Here is an 18509-nt window from a genome sequence, read left to right as displayed (position 1 = left end):
ATGATGACATTGTGTGCACTTGACATTTACCTCACCAAAGAAACTGGCCCCACCTCCGGGAAGAGAAACAGAGCCACGAAGAACAAAGGCTTTGTTCCCGAACTTTAATACTAAACACGTGATTTTTACACTGCTGTTGGTGATGTGATAGAAATTTTCCAGAGTTGTTCTTGGGGGCATTTTTAACGAAGACATCAGTCTCTTGTCCTTTGTTGGATAACATGTGACCACACTGATGGAAGTGGTTTCTTCACCCACGTCATAGTGTTAAATGTGAAGCCGGAGGTCAGTCAGCCCCGTCCACAAACAAATGGGCTGTTTAATTAGGTTCATAAAAAAGCCTTTATTCCTCCCACCTTGGGGGTCATACTGGTTTTCTCTACATTATGAGATCTTAAGTACTCAAGTTCCTAAGTGAGGAAAGCCATCTGGTTCAGACAGTTGGGCATTCCTGGATGGTAAGCCTGCCTTGGGGGGCCAGTGGCCCTACGTGGGTGTGCGAGCCCGGCGGCCTTGGGCATCCGGGGACCGGGGTGACCTGGAAACTGCACAGGCACTGTTCTCAGTCACTGTGTGCTGATGCCTCTTTCCATCTCATCTTGACGTGTCCAGCACAGTGCCTGGAGTCATGCTGATGTTCAGTGTGGGCTTGAAAGAACAGAACAGTAGAGGACAAACAAATTTATATCAGGCATTGTTTGAAGGCATACAAACAACCTTCAACGCAGCGTGCGATGCGAGTTGACGTTGGAGGGGCCTCTCCGGGTGCCAGCGCCAGGTTTCCTTTGTTCAGAGTTTCATGCCCCGCTCTTGAAGTTAGGACGATCTCCACAAAGATGGAAATAAACGGAGGATGGGGGAGGGGGGCACTCCATGAATCCAGGTTGAACCAGACACCAGCAGTGACCTGGAAAGGTGGTTGGTGTAGGCGGCCTCCTCCCGGTCCATCCCCGGCCTCCAGTCTCCTCTTGTGGGGCCGCCGTCGGAGACATTCTCCTGCCGTCTGTGGACAGTGCTCTAGAGACACTAAAAGTGGCCCACGTTGTTGGGGGGTTTTTCTTTGTTTGAACTTGACTTAGTTTTAGAACAGGATCTGAAACTCAGCGGACTTAAAAAACCTTATATGTATTATAGATAATGCATGCTCGTTTCTGAAATTTTAGACAATTCAGATTAAATACAGTGAAAACCACCTATGTTCTTACTGTCTAGAGGTGGCCACCATCAGGTACACGGGCTCCTGTCCTTGCAGTGTCCCGGCTGTGGTCACACAGGCACGTTCCTTCATCGCAGCCAAGAGCACCAGTCTGTGTTAAATGGCACCATAAATGGAGGTGAAGGGTCGTTCTGAGTGAGAAGTGGGTCTGAGTCTTATCCCTCACGTGGGGACATGTCCCTTCTCCTTTCTGTGACTCACTCTTCCCGAGGTATTTTGCACCTTAGGAAACTGCCTCAAGGTGAAATGAAACAGCATTTGAGAACGTGCAGTTGGATGTGTGGAGTGCGGGAAACTCACTCCCCAGGCAGCTATTACTATTGTTCCCATTGTTCTTATGTTCTTAGTCTTCAGAATGATACTTTACTGCAGTGAGGAGAATCAGGTGTTAAACTGAAGCTAGAACTCACTCAGGAAGAAGTTAAGGGAAGTTAAGGATGGTCAGATTTTAGCCAGAAGAGTCGGCACGAAAGTACCTTCTCGCGATCGTTTTTCCCTTAACTTCACATTTCAGACAGAGCTTCCCTGATGATGATTTTTTAATTTTTTTTCCTTCATCCCTCCCCTCCTGTGTGATTCGGAAACACAGCCTAGGCTTCAAGCTGCGGCTTCCTGAGTCCACACTGAATGAGGGCTTGAGGGCTGTCGGCCTGGTTTGTTGGGAAATCTTAGCTTACAATGAGAAATACAGGTGGGAAAAGTGATGGTACTTGGGGGAGACACAGTGACCCCAAAGGCTGAGCAGCATCCGAGCTGGTGAGGAAAGGAGGGGAGAAGGAATGTTCTGTTCTGGCCCAGGGAGCACATCTGGGTTTGGTCTCAGCCGCTTGGCTGACCCTCCCAGTGCTGGGGGGCTACTGGGGAGGGCACTTCAGGACTCCTGGCCTCCTCTTCCTAGAGACCGTGGTTAAGGTCCCAAAGTGTAAGGCTTCACCAGGTTGCGGTTACTGCCCACCCAGAGGGCCCCGGCCCTCCCCGTGGTCTGTGATTTCCAGAGGGTGTGTTTGCTCAGCCACCACCCGACCTGACGTGCTACACCGGCCCTTACCCCCTGGACACAGCTGTCCAGCAGGCAGGCAGTCTGGTTGAGGGAGGGAGGGAGAGGAGCTCCAGGCCGGTGTTTGGGGTCCTCAGCAGGGGTGGGTGAGGAGGCGAGGATGGGAGTCATTCCTGGGAGGAGGAGTGAGGTGCGGCTTGGCCCAGCAGCCCTCCACGCGTGCACAGGCCTGCTCAGGGGATCGTCCTTGGGTTTGCTGGGTGCTCACAGTGGCCTGAGGTTATCTGGGTGATGCCAGACATCTGAGTGCTGCTGCTTGTCAGTGGGTACAACCCCAAGCTCCCTGCTCCTGTCCCCTGTGACCAGGTCAGGACACGTGAGGGTAATTGGAGGGGCAAGCAGCCAAGGGGCCCGGGTTGGCTGCAGGCACCCCAGGGCTGCTCAGCTGCTGGAGACGGCGCCTGCGTTCTTTTCCGCTGTGGCCCCTGTTCTGTATCTTCTCTCTCTCTCTCCAGGTCAAGCGTTCAAGGAGTAAGGGCGGCCTCGCAGGCCCAGACGGGACCAAGTCTGTCTTCGGGCAGATGTGCGCTAAGATGAGCTCGTTCAGTCCCGACAGCCTCCTCCTCCCGCATCGCGTCTGGAAGGTCAAGTTTGTGGGTGAGAGCTTGCGGGTGCTGAGGGGCAGTGCGAGGAGAATGGGGGGGGGGGCACCGCACGGCACTCTGGTGCAGTGACGGCGAGCTGCTGACCCTCCTTCCCCCTAGGTGAATCTGTGGATGACTGTGGTGGGGGCTACAGTGAGTCCATCGCCGAGATCTGTGAGGAGCTGCAGAACGGACTCACCCCGCTTCTGATTGTGACGCCCAACGGCAGGGACGAGTCGGGGGCCAACCGTGACTGCTACCTGTTCAGCCCAGCCGCCAGGGCGCCCGTGCACACCAACATGTTCCGCTTCCTGGGTGGGCCTCGCGTGGGTGCCCAGCCGCAGTCCTGGGGCTGTGTCTCCACTGTTAGCTTAATGGGGGTGAGGGAGGTGGGGGATATTTGAAATATCTGCTTTTAGCTTTTTTAGTGTGTAGCTGCAGAATCGTGTAGATTTGGACTGTTAGCAGCTGTGTGCTGAGGACCGGAAGGTGCCTTTGACACTCGGAGGATCTGAGATACCATGTTCCTGCATCTTAAATGGACCTGAAACTTGGGAGCAGATCTTTGGGGTCTTGGTATTTGGCCAGCCCCTCCCCTATGTTCCACGAGTCTGTGCCCATCACTCCTGGCACTGCCTGCACCTCCCCAGGCCCTGCACCCACCTTCCTTGGGAAGGTCCAGATGTTTGCTCTGCCATCAAAGGAACGTGGGTTGGCCAGTGTGTGGAAGGAGCAGAGGAGTTAACAGACCTGGCCCATGGGAACAGAAAGCAGCGATGGATTTGGAGTGGGACAGAAGGTTTTAAGGACAGACTTAAGTCCCTGTGAATTTGGGTAGTGTTGGTCTGAGGGCACTGAGGCCCCAGCGAAGAGCTGGTCTCCACTGTGTTGTTGATGAACAAGAGGTTTAATCACTGGTTCCAAGTGTCTCCTGTCTCTTGTGCTTTGAATGAGCAGGTGTGTTGCTGGGCATCGCCATCCGGACGGGCAGTCCCCTGAGCCTGAACCTTGCCGAGCCTGTGTGGAAGCAGCTGGCTGGGATGAGCCTCACCATTGCAGACCTCAGCGAGGTACCCTCCGGAGCAGAGGGAGGCGGGAAATGTGACACCTTGTGTGCCCAGCACGGAGCGTGGTGGGGGTACCCAGGGGTCTGGGTAGGAGGTACAGCCTGTTCTGAGGCCCCGACTTCCTCACGGGTGGTCAGGCTGCTGGCTGTGGGCTGCCATCCAGTAGGAGAGAGGGGGTGTGGACACAAGGCCAGTCTGCTTCTAGAACTTGGTAGACCACCTGCTTTATGTGCCACTAATGCAGTCTCGCGAGATAAGAAAGCTCGCTGTCTTCCCCATGGGCATCTGAGGGGCAGCTGGCGGGCAGCTCGGGCCATGAGTGCAGGCAGGACTCGCCTCCGACCAGTGCCTGTTGCTCTGTCAGCGGATGGTTTTAAGGACTCCTCGTTACTTCTGGGATGCAGGGCTTCCCCCCCCGCGCTCCTCTCTTATTTCCCGGCACATGCACTTGCAGCCTTGCTGTGCACCCCGGGCAGACCGAGGCCCCGCGTGGCTGCCCATCGGGAGCTTGGGGTGCGGGGACAACCCTGACTCAGCACACAGACCGCCTTCCCCCCTTGAAAGGTCGATAAAGATTTCATCCCCGGGCTTATGTACATCCGTGACAACGAAGCCACCTCGGACGAGTTTGAGGCCATGAGCCTGCCCTTCACAGTGCCGAGCGCCAGCGGCCAGGACATCCAGCTGAGCTCCAAGTACACACACATCACCCTGGACAACCGCGCAGAGTACGTCCGGCTCGCCATAAACTACAGGTGCGTGGCCGTCTGCTCTCCCAGGTGTCCACTCAGTAAACAGCAGGAAGAGCAGGAAATGGCTTGCTTTGGTGGCTGCTTTTTCTCACGAGTCAAATTTAATGGTCTTGGCTTCCAAAATTGCTTCCTTCGTGATCAGCATCAGAGTACTTGTGATTCTCGCTGAAGTTCTGGGCTCTGACTAGAATACCAAGGTGACAGACTTCCCCTGTTGGGGGACTGTCCCAGTGGCGGTCACAGGGCCTTTGCGTGGCGCCTCTGCTGGGGCAGGGTCATGGCTGGGTCATCTCCGCCCTTCAGGCCAGCATTCAGGTGTGGACGCTGCGTGGCAGGCCAGCCGCGCCCCCTGTGATCTCTGCCCCCACGTCCCCCGTCCGCTCAGCGTGGTCCTGGGGGCCTTGTCCTCCAGAAGCACCTGGCCGGGTGTCAGGATGAGGCCCCGCGTCGGATGGGCTTGGCTTGCTGAGCTCTGGCTGAGGGCGGTCCTGGCAGTCGGCCTGTGCCCGTTTCCGGCTGGTGCTCTGACTCGCCAGTCACAAGGGCCCTGGACACAGCATCTGCTTTCATGGGGTTCTCACTGCAGCCATCATGGAGCCTGGCTCTCTGTGTGTCTAATTCTGGCTCCTTCTTGGGAAGGAGAGAAGGCTGAGAACTGTGTCTTGAACTTGGACAGCTGTGGCTAGTTTGAGGCTCTCTTCTGTGTGCCAGTCTGCTGAGCTCTGTCTGTGAGCAGCTCTGGGACGCCGCATCTGTAAAGCAGACCCCCCTGCTGGTCTGCGTGGTGAGGCTTGGCATGAGGAGAACTAGGTCACCCTCACCAAAGATAGAAATGCAAAGTGTTTTCTTTCAGACTCCATGAATTTGACGAGCAGGTGGCTGCTGTTCGAGAGGGGATGGCCCGAGTCGTGCCGGTCCCCCTTCTTTCTCTGTTCACTGGATACGAGTTGGAGACGATGGTACGCCGACCCCTGTGGGCTGCCGCCCTGGAACTGCCCGTTTGGTGGTGATGAATCAGGGCCGCTAGTTAACCTCTCAGTTAAATCATGTGCTTGGAGGGCTGAGAGATGCTTGTGCCTGTTGAGTGAAGTAAGACGTGCTGGGAAAGCCAGTGTCCCCTGCCTCCCCATCACCGCCCCGCCCCACGCAGGGCGGGCGCGGGGCCTGTCCCCCCACCTGCCCCTCCCCAGACAGGCCCTGGTGGGAGTGAGGAGTGCTGGACCCCGTGCTGACGTGAAAGGTGTCCCTCTGCAGGTGTGCGGCAGCCCGGACATCCCTCTGCACCTTTTAAAGTCGGTGGCAACGTACAAGGGCGTGGAGCCTTCAGCGCCCCTGATCCAGTGGTTCTGGGAGGTGATGGAGTCCTTCTCCAACACGGAGCGCTCGCTCTTCCTTCGCTTCGTGTGGGGCCGCACCAGGCTGCCCAGGACCATCGCCGACTTCCGGGGCAGAGACTTTGTCATCCAGGTGCAGCTCCTGCTGGTCCCTTGGGCTCAGCCGAGGGGTAGGCCCCTCGAGCCCAGCCCTGCGGCAGACGGGAAGATGCACGGGTCTCTCCTGTCACTTGGGTTTCTTTCCGGCTGGAAACAAAAATGGAAAACACTTAACTTCTTTGACTCGATAGCTCAAAATTTTATAACTGCAGGTCTTGGGTACCACTACTTTAAAAAAAAATCTTTATCTGGCCACCGACAGAGTATTCTGTTATATTATGTCAGCGTATTCTAGGTTTTGAACACACGTCATTTAAAGCATTTGTTTCACTGTCTGGTTGAATTAGACGAATCACTAAGTAATGCTGCCTATTGAGAAGAATCAGCGCTCATCAGATTGAGAACAGTTTAGCTTTGAGTTCTGATTTTGTGGTCTATGGTCAGAAACAGGCTATGTTTACCTGGTGGCCCTGGGGTGAAATGACCTGAGCCCTCCCCACCCCGACCCTCAGCTGACTTTCCTGTAGCAGCACTGGGGGCGGGGGGCTCCCACACAGGGCAGATGGGGTGGGGAGTCCACTCTCCTGCACGCTTGAAGGGGTTCCCGGCCAGCTCCTTCCTGGGGGTGTCTGGCCAGGGTTACAAAAGGAGTCATCTCACAGGGAGATCTTTGAGAGCAAGTGTAGTTTTTCTCTTAAAAGGTAGGTAATTTCTGGGTTTTAGCCACAATTCTTGTTGGCTTCCTAGTATCTTAATCTGTTGTGGTTAAAAGCAGGCTGATGGATTCAAGGAAAGCTTTCCCACGTGGGTGAGCTCTAAGCCCTGCGTGCAGCCCCCTGCTCCAGGCCCCGTGCCAGCCGTCTGGGGTCCTGTCTTGTTGACGGGGCTGGGTGGAGCCATCTGACCCTCTTCACAGCATTGATTTGGAAACAGTAATTGTCACAGTAACCAGTGGCTATTTTTTACTAAGTGTCCCAGGAATTAATGAGTTGCTCCTTTTTATTTCTAAAATTGGCTAGATTATGTTTTCTGACATTTTGTTATTCTTAGCCAAACATAATGATGCTTTATGTAAATGAGAGTCAAGAGTCTAATGGACATGATGCAACAGATTGCACATTTACCTGCCCTTGGACGTCGTCTCTGATTATTTCACACTTTTCATCAACAGGTATTGGATAAATACAACCCTCCTGACCACTTCCTTCCCGAGTCCTACACCTGCTTCTTTTTGTTGAAGTTGCCCAGGTATTCCTGCAAGCAGGTGCTGGAGGAGAAGCTGAAATACGCCATCCACTTCTGCAAGTCGATCGACACCGACGATTACGCTCGCATAGCCCTCACGGGAGAGCCGGCCGCCGACGACAGCAGTGATGACTCGGAGAACGAGGACGTGGATTCCTTCGCTTCAGACTCGACACAGGATTATTTGACAGGACACTGAGGCAGAGGGATGCCATCCATCACAGACACGAGACTGAGCGAGGAGGCAGCGCGCTGCAGTCAGTGCAGGGGCCGGTGTGCCAGGGAGGGCGGTCCTCCGACGCCTCAGACAGTGATGGGAAAGCCAGCCTCGCACGTGGAGACCCGCAGGGGTCTCCTCACCCATAATGCTGCATTACACGTAGGACTTATGTGTTTACTACAGTGTGTAAATGTTTCTATAAATACTGACTTGCAGCGTCCGTCCCAAAAAATGAATAAAAAGCCTTTTTACGTGTGGGTGCAATAGGTCTTTTTCCTTCCTTTTAAGTGTCGTGCGTTGTCTTGATTGTACATTGGAAATACTGTGTAACAATTAAATCATATTATAAATATTTCAATTGATTTTACTCGGAATTTGTTTATAAAAAGTTTTTTGAACATAAATGATCAGTATTACTTGAATGCAACCAGAGGTTATTTGAAGCAAAACCCAAAGGAAAGGCCCCTCGGACTCCCTCTTCTCCCCAGGTGCACATTTAGCACACGCGGTCTATAACTTGAATCGAGGCCTTTCTGTGAGCTGTATCATAACTTCTATCATGGAAAGTAGTATATAATGTTTGTGTTATGTATATGCCGAAATTTTAATTCCCTATAAATAAAACATCTGTCACAAGGTTGTAAGCTGACCTTTCTTACCTGGTTAGACTAGCCCCCGAGGCTGTACCACCACCAAAAAATGAAGTATTGTTGGATACAGCTTCAGTTAAAGCCATTCCAGTCTAGATGGACTTTTTTGGTTACAAATACCAAATTCACCCCAGTGACACAGGGAGTGGTCATCAGAGACTGGGAAGGTTCAGGGGAGACATGGGTCAGGATCCAGGCACCAGGAGCCTTCAGGGTCCTCCCCTGTCCTCCACCCTGCCTGCCTTTGCCATCTTGGTTCTTGTCCCATTGGCCTGGTGGCAGGGGAGTGTTTCTGGTCCAGCCGGCTGTAGGACAGGATTTGAGCTGCTAGTTCCAGAGCTCTGTGTGTGGTAGGCTCTGCCCAGGGGAGGACTGAGACTAGCAGAGAAATTGGCCAACAGACCCAGTGCACTAGAACTCAGGTAAACAGTACCAGATGGAGACGAAAGTTAGGTCGTTAATGTTGGGAGACTGTTTCTTTCCTTGGGGATTCAATGCTTTGCATTAGAAGGTCCAAAGAGAAATTTTTTCCTGGCAAATTTCTCATGACCAAATTGGTGAATGCCCAGATCAGCCCTTTTTTTTCAACTTCTCAAAATTTCCATAAGTTGAGAGGTGTTTTTTAAATCATTGTCCTTTTTGTGGTCAGTCAGCTTTGGCTGCGTAACAAATGAGCCCCAGAATTGGCACACAAGAAGTGTTGATTTCTCTCATGCATCCCTGTTGCTCAGTGTTGGCTGAGTGGCTCAGGACTGTAGGTGGGGCAGGATTCTGCTTCACATGCCCTTCTGACGACCCAGTGCAGGAGAGCAAGTGAGGACGGGTGTGGCCTGCCACTTAAACTGCACGCCACCTCCCCCCTCAGAACCAGCGGCTGGCCAGTGTGCTTCACCTCTACAACAATGTGCCCAAAGTCTGGTCCCTTTAGCGGGTCTACGAAGTCCTCCTTGTAGTCTGGCTACATATCTGCACAAGGCCAAATTTTCTTGATTTTTTTCAGTCAAAACAATAAATGATTGTCCCTTGGTATGTACAGGGGACTGGTTCTAGGACCCCCGAGGATACCAAAATATGTGGACGCTCAAGTCCCTTATGTAAAATAGGGTAGTGTTTGCATATAACCTACACACATCCTCCCATATACTTTATTTATTTAGTTTTTTAAAATTTGGGGGCTGGGGGAAGGTAATTAGGTTTACTTATTTTTTAGAAGAGGTACTGGGGCTTGAACCTAGGACCTCATGCATGCTAAGCACACACTCTACCACTTGAGCTATACCCTCCCCTGATCCTCCCATATACTTTAAATCATTTCTGGATTACTTACAATACCTAATACCCCATAAATACTAAGTAAATAGATGTAAATACAATGCAAATACCATGTAAATGGTTGTCACCAAATTCAAGTTTGGGGAACTTCCTGGAATATTTTCCCTGAATATTTTTGATCCAAGTTTGGTTGAATCCATGATGTGGAACCTGTGGATACAGAGGGTTGCTGGCTATTGCAATTTGTGGACTGCAGAGGACACAGCCCAGGATACAGTCTCTCAGCTCTGAGACGGGTCCATGGAGGCAGGGGAGGAGCCCGGACACAGGAGGTTTTGCAGCAAAGAGCAGGTAGGCGGCACATCAAAAGATTACTGTAAATTAAAGAAAACCGGACATCTCAGGTTAATGAATTTAGCACTTTTCTATGTATGGGAAGGTGCAAAAGTCTAGGTTCATTGAAATCACTCCTTTGATGTGCACCTTAGCTGTCTAGGGCCAGTATCATTTTCCCATCCCGAGTTCCCTCTGGGTGCACCATTGTGGGTGGCAGCAGAGCTGGGCTGCCTGCTTGTCTGTATCTCGAGTTCCCTCTGCTCACGTTCGGGGGTGACCTGATGGCTACAGCATCCTTTGTTCATTGATACAGCAGCCAATATTTTTCATTCATACATTTTTTAAAAAGTGGACTATTACAGCAATTTTAGATTCACAGCAAAATTGAGCAGAAGGTACAGAGAATTCATACACCCCTAACTCCCGCACACATAGCCTCCCCCACTATCAGCCTCCCCACTGGAGCAGTACGTCTGTTACAATTAATGAGCCTACCTTGACTCACCGCTATCACCCCAAGTCTGCAGTTCACATTAGGGCTCACTCCTGGTGGTGTTGCATTCTGTCGGTTTACACAAATATATAATGAAGTGTATTTATCACACAGAATAGTGTCACTGCCCTAGAGGTCCTCTGCTGTGTTTATTCATCCCTCCCTCCCCTCAACCTCTTACAGTTTTATTATCTTCAGAGTTTTGTCTTTTCCAGAACTTCATATAGTTGAAATCACAGTTCGTAGCCTTTTCAGATTGGCTTCTTTGTCTTAGTGGTATATATTTAAGTTTCCTCCCTGTCTTTCCACGGTTTGATGGCTTATTTCTTATTAGTACGGAAAAAGATTCCATTGTCTGGGTGTACCACAAGTTTATCCATTCACCTATAGAAGGACATCTGAGTTGCTTCCAAGTTTTGGCCATTATGAATAAAAGCTGCCATAAACATTCATGCACAGGTTTTTGTGTGAATGTGTTTTGAAAGCCTGTGGATAAATGCCAGGGAGCACAACTGCTGAGTGATACATGGTAAGGGTTTATTTCACTTTGTAAGAAATTGCCAAATTGTCTTCCAAAGTGGCTGCCTGGTTTTGCATCCCCACCAGCAATGAATGAGAGTTTCTGCTGCTCCACAGCCTGTTACATTTTAAAATGCCTTCAAAGTGTAGCATTTAAGCCCAGAATTCCTCCCATCACTTGCATCAAGCCTTCATTGTTCAGTTGCTGCATCCTTGGCTAAAGGGCAGTCTATGGCAATTTAAAGCATGACTCTAATGTTTTGTGACATTCCTCCCACTAAGAACTGGAGGCTGTGCCCTTCCACTTGGACCTGGCCTCTGTGACCATTAGGTTAATGGAAAATGGCAGAGGTGACCCCTGCCAGTCCTGGGTCAGGTCTCCTGGAACTGGTGGCTTCCACTTCCTGGCTCTTGGGCCCCAGCTGCCATGCTGGGAGGAAGCCCAGGAGTCAGGGGCAGAGACTAGGTGGGAGGCAGCAGGACCCCCGCCCCCCCAAAGGTAAGCCAGCGCCCCTCCTGATGCTCCAGCCCCCAGATTCAAGTTGCTTCCTGCTTTGGTCCCATTCTGACTGTCTTGGGGGCAGAGATGAGCTGTTTACACTCTGCAGGTTTGAATTCCAGACCCACAGAATCTACGGGCATGACAACTGGTCACTATTCTTGTTACTAAACTTGGAGTGGCTTGTTACAGCAGTAGCTAAAGACCCGTGTGAGTCTGCATTTGACTTTTCCTCTTCCTGAGGTTACTCTCCACCCTGGCGAAGAGGCAGAAGGAAGCTGCCCTGGCCAGCTGCCCCCAGCGTCCCCTCCTCTCCTGTATCTACTAAGGGTCAGTGCACACGCTGGGCTGAGCCAAACCACCTGTGGGCACCAGCGGATGCGCAGGACCACATGGGCTGTGCCGTGAGAGCAGGCAAAGTCTGGGGACTGCAGAGGCCTGCCGAGCGGGAGGCACAGGGACCCCTGGGGGGGTGGGGTTCATACAGAGAAGCTGCAGGCAGCTTTCCACTGCAGTGGGGGTGGCGGGCTGGGATGGGAATCAATGAGTCACACCTGTCAGTTGAGGATGTGAGGCCACTGGCACCTTCGCTGGATCACCTGCGAACACATAAAACAGGCATGTACACACACTCACACTTCATACAATGTAAGCTAAGGGACTGTATTATGGATATGCTGGAATTCATACATGAAAGTGCAGTGGACCCTTGACCAGTGCGGTGGTTAGGATTGCCCACCCTCTGCACAGTTGAAAATCCACTTGTAAATGGACCCACACAGTTCAAACCTGTGTAGTTCCAGAGTCAACTGTACCGTGTACTTCAAAAGAGCCACCTTTGGCCTTCATGTCTGATTCCAGTGATGCTGCTCTTTGCTGAGAACCTTCAGGGAGCCTGTATTTTGGAATTTCCTGAGCCACCCAGGAAAAGTGCATCTCTGTGGTCAGATCTTGGTCAAATCACCAAGCCATTTCTGAGACTGGCCTCAATCACTTCTGACTGAAGAAATCCTGTCCCCCTTCTGGGACAGTGGGGCCACCCTGACTTCTGCTGCAGGCTCGTAGGGCGGCTGCTGTGTCCAGCCCTCAGTTCCAGATTGGGCCCGGCTTCAACAGCCAAGAGGGTGTGCTGGCAACCCAGCACTGCAGAGTTTTTGGTTTGGTCTCAGAGACCTGCTCTGAGGGGCTTCACTGCCATGTGGGTTTGGACACGGAGGATGCCAGTTCCCTGCAGCATGAGATTTCCTCCATGATTCAGGCCACACAAGCCCATCTCTGGAGCAGGTATAGGGTATATCCCACTACAAACATTTAGCAGTTACACAAGGGACGTGGGGTCACCACATGGCCACTGGGGACATGGGTGTTCAGCACAGAGAGCCATGTGGTGGCCACGATTGCCCTGCTGGTGCGTCATGACCCTACTGCAGACAGGTCAGCCCCCACCCCAAGGTTCCCAATGTATGGAGGCCATTCTGTAACCTAGAACCTTCTGTCTGCCCTGAGTGCCTATGTCACCAAAGGCAAATTCCTGTGTCAGACACACCATGAAGCCAAACGGAAACATCGGAGTTTGGAGCAGAGAAAGGTTTATTGCAGGGCTGAGCAAGGAAGACGGGGGTGGCTCACGCCCAAGAAAACCCCGAATTCCCAGAAGGTTTAAGCAAAGCCTATTTAAAGGCCAGATGAGGGAGGCAGCGGGGGTTTATGTTGAGATAACGGGGGGGGGGGGGTCAACACTATCAACCCCCAGGCGCCAGAAGGTCTGGGGCCATATGCTTTCGATCATCAAGTAGTTAATTTCTTCCCTTTGGTGCTGGTTTTTAACATCTAAAACACTCAAAAATATACCTGAGATGCTATTATCTGGGTCCTTCAGAGAGGAGCTGCAGCAGAGGATATGGGGGAGGGGTCTGGCTGGGAAGGCCCCCCAGGGTCCTGCTCCATTACACCTGTACATTAATGCTTTGGGGTCCCCTTGCCACTTTCTGCCCTGTACCGGTGTCCTCGAGGCACTGGAGGACGACTCGGCTATTGATGAGCACAGATGTGCTGTTGTTCCAGGGTGGCCACTGGCTCTGTGGGGGCCCCACTCCCCATGGGTGGGGTTTTTCGGTGTCCACACGGGCTCCCTGTGACAGTCTGAATCAAACGTGGCACTGGGCCTCCTCTTAGAAAGCTTGGGCTCTCCTGCTGGCATGCCAGCGCGGGAACTGTGCTGAGGTGGTGCCACCGTCATGCTCTGGGAGGCTCCGTGGCCCTGTGTCCTTGGTCCTTGCTCCTGGGCAGCCCCCAACGCACCCTGTCCTGTACAACATGTTTGTTATGAAGTCTGTGCCTCCAACCACCTAGCACAGCGGGGCTCCAGGAATAAACGGTTCTCCCAGAGAGGTCTCTAGTGGAACCTCCCATAAGGACACCTCTTTGGGTTCTGCCTGTTACACTGTAAACGAGCCAAGAGTCTTGGACTTCCTGCCAGTCCCTGAGCAATGCCTGGCGGGGCTACACAGTCCACTGCGGACCTGTGTGTCTGTGTCTGTGTGTATCTGTGCATGCTTGTATGTTGGAGTGTGTTTAGTTATGTGTCCCTCTGTGTGCCTGTTCATATTTCTATGTGTTTCTGCATCTGTGTGTCTCTAGTGTCTGTGGTGCATGTGTGTCTGTGTGTGTTTTTGTGCCTGTGTTTGTGATGTGTGCATCTGTATGTGGGCATGTCTGTGTGTAGTCTACGTGTCTGTATGTGTGTCTGTGTGTGTGATGAGATAGTACTTTCCACGAGTGTCACCTCGGCCAGTGCCCTAGGCCGGAGGCAGAACAAGGCAACGAGAAAATAAGAGGAACAAAAACAAGTTCATACTGTACAGCACAGGGAACTAAATTCAGTATCTTGTAGCAACTTAAGGTGAAAAATAATATGAAAAAGAATATATGTATGTTCCTATATGAGTAAAATATTGTGCTGTACACCAGAAACTGACACAACATTGTAAACTGACTATATTTCAATAAAAATATTTTTTAAAAAGAGGAACGCTGTTCGGTTTATCAGCTCTAGCAGAGAATTCTTAAAACGCAGAACAGGAACAAGCAGGCAAAATCTTCACTCGGTTTGCATTTTCTCGATTCTTGTTCACAGGGAAAAAAGCCTGTTGCACGTACTTGGCTAGCTCCTCTCAAGCGGAGCTTGACGCGCGCACAGCCAGCAGAGGCTGCCCCGGCTCTCAGGGAGGGCTCTGGCCCCTGACCGGGCGTCTCCTGCCTGCCTTTCCTGACTGGCACCTGCGGCTCTGGGGGTGAGGAGCCCCCTCCCAGTCCGGCCGGCCCCGCCCACGTCGGGGGAGGGGCGCCTGCGGGGGCGTGGCGGCGTGGCCAGGCGGCCGGCGGAGCGCGCTCCCGGCTCCAGGCGCTGCCTCCCTCCCCTCGCCGCTCTCAGCCCCGACGGTAAACTCACCCCGGGAGGAAGAGCCAGGCTTCGCTGGGAGAGAGGAGGTGAGGAGCTCACCGAGTGTGGGGAGCGGGCAGGGTGCCGAGTCGTTGCTTTAAAAAAGCAAGGAAAGTTCCTCTGAGGGAAAATGGGCAAAGTGCAAGGCTGAGGAGCTGGTGCGAGCACACGGGCTCCCCACCATGCCAGGCATTTTCAGGGTTTAATGGGGAGCCGCTCCCCGGGAGGCAGGCTCCCCGGCACAGAGGGCGCCCGCAGCAGCCCGGGTGGGCCAAGGGGAGGAGGAGGAGGAGAATCTGGAAGTATTCAGACAGTGAGTGTTCTGCCTGAACTGCCCGGCGGCATCTGCTCCCGCCGCTGGCTTAATCCACGTGAGCACCAGTCAGGCGTCCCTGTGGAATGGAATGCGCCAGGGCCAAAACCTTAAATCCCTCCGCGCTGCTTCCCTGCACTCTGGCCACACACAGTGGGATAGATGGATTTAATGCCGCCAGCTCTTTCCTTAACAAGGATGTTAAGCACAGGCGTCCCTGGGTGTGGACGCGCTTATGTTTACCAGGGTGGGTACCCAGGGCTCCCACCACACAGGTCTGGCTGCTGGGGAAGCGCCCCAGGTGGCTGGCTGTGCACTGACTTGGGAGATGTGATAACTACAACGTGTAGTGATGCAGAGGAAAAGCCAGCGGGAGGCTGTGAGCAGGTGGGCGGCTGCTCCCTCCTGAGTACGGGCAGTCCACTGTAACGGAAATCATCTGGGGACTGCCATCCCTGGGTGGGCACGGCGTCTGCTGTGCAGGCCCCTGGGGCAAGGCTTGCCAGGGCTTAGGGGGCCTGGGAGCTTGACTGCATCTGGGGATATCAACTCTCACATCATTGCTAATAAGGATTAAATCTCTTTAGAAACAACCGTGGTGAAAGCTCTAGGTAAACTGTAAAGGACTGCACAAAAACTGCTTGTACAAATGTGGTTACAAACACTTGAGTGTAGTTGTTCAAATCAGGTGTAACGTAGAGGCTTAGGAACCAAAGTTCCTGAGGTTTTATTACACTGATGAAAAGCAAATGCCGATACCGTTCTTGTTTTTTGAGAAGCCACAACCCCCTTGGGGGTTAGCTGAGGGCTTAGGACCTCAGGAATCGTGGGCGCAGGGGAGGAGGCCCTGGCTGCTGCTGGAGACCCAGCCCGTCCACACCTGGGGCACCTGGGAAAGGTCTTACGCCTAAGTCCACGTGGTCACGTGCGTTTTGGAAAGATGGCTGTGGTGAGGTGGTGGGGAGCAGTTAGAGGGCTTGAGAAAGCCACTGCTGAGTCCTGCTGGCTGAGAGGTGGCTGCACAGCCAGGGAAGAGGGCCACTTCCTAGGTGAGGGGTCTGCAGGGTCAGAGGGAGATGTCAGAAGCACTCTGGGTTTGTGATGGGTGCAGCGGAATGATCACAGGGCCCAGGGGTGGGGGAGAGTTGGGGGTTGAAGGGCCAGGCCTAAGGACTTCCAGGGCTGTTCTGGCGCCTTCAAGACACAGGGAGGCAAGAAGGCAGCTGGACACAGTGGTCTGCGCTGCAGAGGGGACCTGGGGACTCACCTGTCCACGGGTGAGAACTTCGCTGCTCACTGGTTAGATTTTACAGAGTTTTGATTCTGGATTTTGTCCTTGTTTCCAGTTGTGCTGCCTGGCGGGGCGGGGCGTTGAGGCACTTCCTTGCTCCTCAGCCGGTGGCTGGGCTGGGCAGGTGGCCCGCGTGCTGGGCACCGGCACCCCCTGAGCGCCCAGGGGCAAGAGGACTTGGGCCCCAGCGCAGGTCTCTTTTTGGGGAGCAGGATGAGTGAGCCAACAGAAATAAGTGAGACAGCCCTAAATGCAGGCAGCAGGGGCTGGCGAAGGGGCGGGGGTCGTGCTCCAAGTCTGGGGGCCTCGTGGGACACCCTGTCCTGACTGCAGCCGGCTGGCAAAGCCCATCCCAACTTCCCATCCCAACTACCCTGGGCACCGCAGCGGAAGGGCGACTCTTCGGGCCGCCCTGCTCTGCTCCAGGCTCGGAGGAAGACCAGTGTTCTGTCGCCTGGAAGAAAAATGCTCCACCTGGAGCTGAGATTTAGGTTTTATTTGGTGGACTTAGGGCTTAGGCAGGGGATGCAGCCTCTCAGATCATTCTGAGGGACTGGTCCCAAAAGGCAGAGGAGGAGCCTGGATGTACAGGGGTTTTTGCAACAAAAACCAGGTAATCAGAACATCAAAAGACAACTGTTAATTAGGAGGGGAGGGTACAGCTCAGTGGTAGAGCACGTGCTTAGCATACAGAGGTCCTGGGTTCAATCCCCAGTACTTCCATTAAAGTAAATAAACCTAATTACCTACCCCCCCCCCCAAAAAAGCTTTAAAAAAGATTACTGTTAAAGAAACCTGGACATCATGTTAATGAACTTAGCGCTTTTCTATATATGGGAAGATGCCAGGTCTGGGCTCATTGAAACCCTTCCTTTGATGTGTACCTAGCTGTCAAGGGCCAGTGTCTTGTTCTTTCCCATCCTGAGTCCCCTCGGGGTGCACACTGGGGGCGGCTGCAGTGGCTGATGGCTTGATGGCCACAACATCCTTTGTTCTACTGAGATGGCAGGTGGCAGTCTTCGCCCACGCTTTAAAAGGAGAAAGATCTCATAAAGGGATCACAAACGACTCTGTGTGGAACATCCTACAGGCTTTTAACCAAGTTCATTCATTGCAAGACCCATCTGAAGGGATTAAGAATCAGACTCCGAGGTCTGTGGCCCAGCCTGGAGTGGGATGGGATGAAGGCAAAGCCCGCAGCGCTGCCCTCTCCGGGAAGCAGCTGTCTCTGTGTGCAGGGCGGGCTCAGAGGAGGCCGAGCCCCGGCACCTCCCCTCGGCCCCAGCACCTGGAAGGAGTGCAGCAAATGCAGCGGGCGCAGCCGCGTGGGCAGTTCTCCTGCACACTGTGTTTCGTGGAGAGGAGCATTCCATGACCGGGGTGTTTTCTCAGGACGTAGATGTTGTCCACAGGAGGAAGGGATTGGCTGTGGAGTGATTTCTTTTTAATAATAAACTTCTCACAGCAGCCCTTATACTTTTTTTCTTTCTTCTCTTTTCATTATTGTGTTATGTCATATGATGGAAGAACTTGGAGAAAAGTGTTCTTAAAATTTACGAAGGCACTGTTTGCCACATGACATGTATTGCTGCAGCTGAGGTCCACACTGCTGTATAACCACCAGGCTGGCATGGCACTCAGTAATTCGCCTCATGTACTTGGCACACGTGTGCAGGAGAGGGCACTGTGTTTGCAGGACGGCCGGAACAGCAGCCCCACAGGTGCAGCGCGCCAAGGAGATAACTTGATTAGGTGCAGATTTGCTGGGCTGAGGGCCACCGAGGCCAGGCTCCCAGGACCTCTCGCCCTTCTGCTTCTCAGGCCTCCGCCAGTTCAGATGTACCAGACCTGGTCTCTGATCCGTAAATGCTCAGAAACCCTACCATGCCCACGAGCCCCCGGCCAGGGCTGCGGGTGTCCAGGCCCGGCTGGAGCATGGGGAGCACAGCTTTGTTGATCCCCCTTTCCTAACACCTCCACTGTGGAGTCCTCCCCTCAGGCCCAGCGCAGCCAACAGCAGCTGCTGGGCCAGGTGGGGAGGGCGCAGAGGCAGAACTCTGTTTCCTGAGCAGGGGGCGACCAGTGCCCCGCCCTTGTGCACTGTCCCCCGGCCACCCTTG

General features: G+C 53.2%; 2 protein-coding genes across 12 annotated transcripts in view; both read left to right on the top strand.

Moving 5' to 3' along the window:
* The window catches only part of HERC2 (HECT and RLD domain containing E3 ubiquitin protein ligase 2), a 176406-nt gene extending 168474 nt beyond the window's left edge, over positions 1 to 7932 (top strand). For 5 of the 6 annotated variants that reach the window (XM_074363390.1, XM_074363393.1, XM_074363392.1 and 2 more), the window contains exons 87-93: positions 2729 to 2870; positions 2978 to 3172; positions 3815 to 3927; positions 4489 to 4679; positions 5530 to 5635; positions 5931 to 6143; positions 7281 to 7932. In XM_074363390.1, coding sequence (XP_074219491.1) covers positions 2729 to 2870; positions 2978 to 3172; positions 3815 to 3927; positions 4489 to 4679; positions 5530 to 5635; positions 5931 to 6143; positions 7281 to 7553 — 1233 coding nt within the window. In that variant the 3' untranslated portion in view covers positions 7554 to 7932. Of the gene's footprint in view, positions 1 to 2728; positions 2871 to 2977; positions 3173 to 3814; positions 3928 to 4488; positions 4680 to 5529; positions 5636 to 5930; positions 6181 to 7280 lie in introns of all 6 variants that reach the window. The other variant, XM_074363394.1, reaches the window with a different exon arrangement.
* Positions 7933 to 14672: 6740 nt separating this feature from the next.
* OCA2 (OCA2 melanosomal transmembrane protein) overlaps positions 14673 to 18509 on the top strand; it is a 278029-nt gene continuing 274192 nt past the window's right edge. For 2 of the 6 annotated variants that reach the window (XM_074363383.1, XM_074363382.1), the window contains exon 1: positions 14675 to 14832. The gene's annotated coding sequence lies outside the window, so the exon portion shown is untranslated. Of the gene's footprint in view, positions 14833 to 18509 lie in introns of all 6 variants that reach the window. The other 4 variants (XM_074363381.1, XM_074363380.1, XM_074363384.1 and 1 more) reach the window with 3 other exon arrangements.

Source organism: Camelus bactrianus, chromosome 5 (assembly GCF_048773025.1).
Source record: "Camelus bactrianus isolate YW-2024 breed Bactrian camel chromosome 5, ASM4877302v1, whole genome shotgun sequence".
NCBI lineage: Eukaryota > Metazoa > Chordata > Mammalia > Artiodactyla > Camelidae > Camelus > Camelus bactrianus.
The sequence above is the reverse complement of the archived record's forward strand: the minus strand, read 5'-3'. Positions and strand labels throughout refer to the sequence as shown.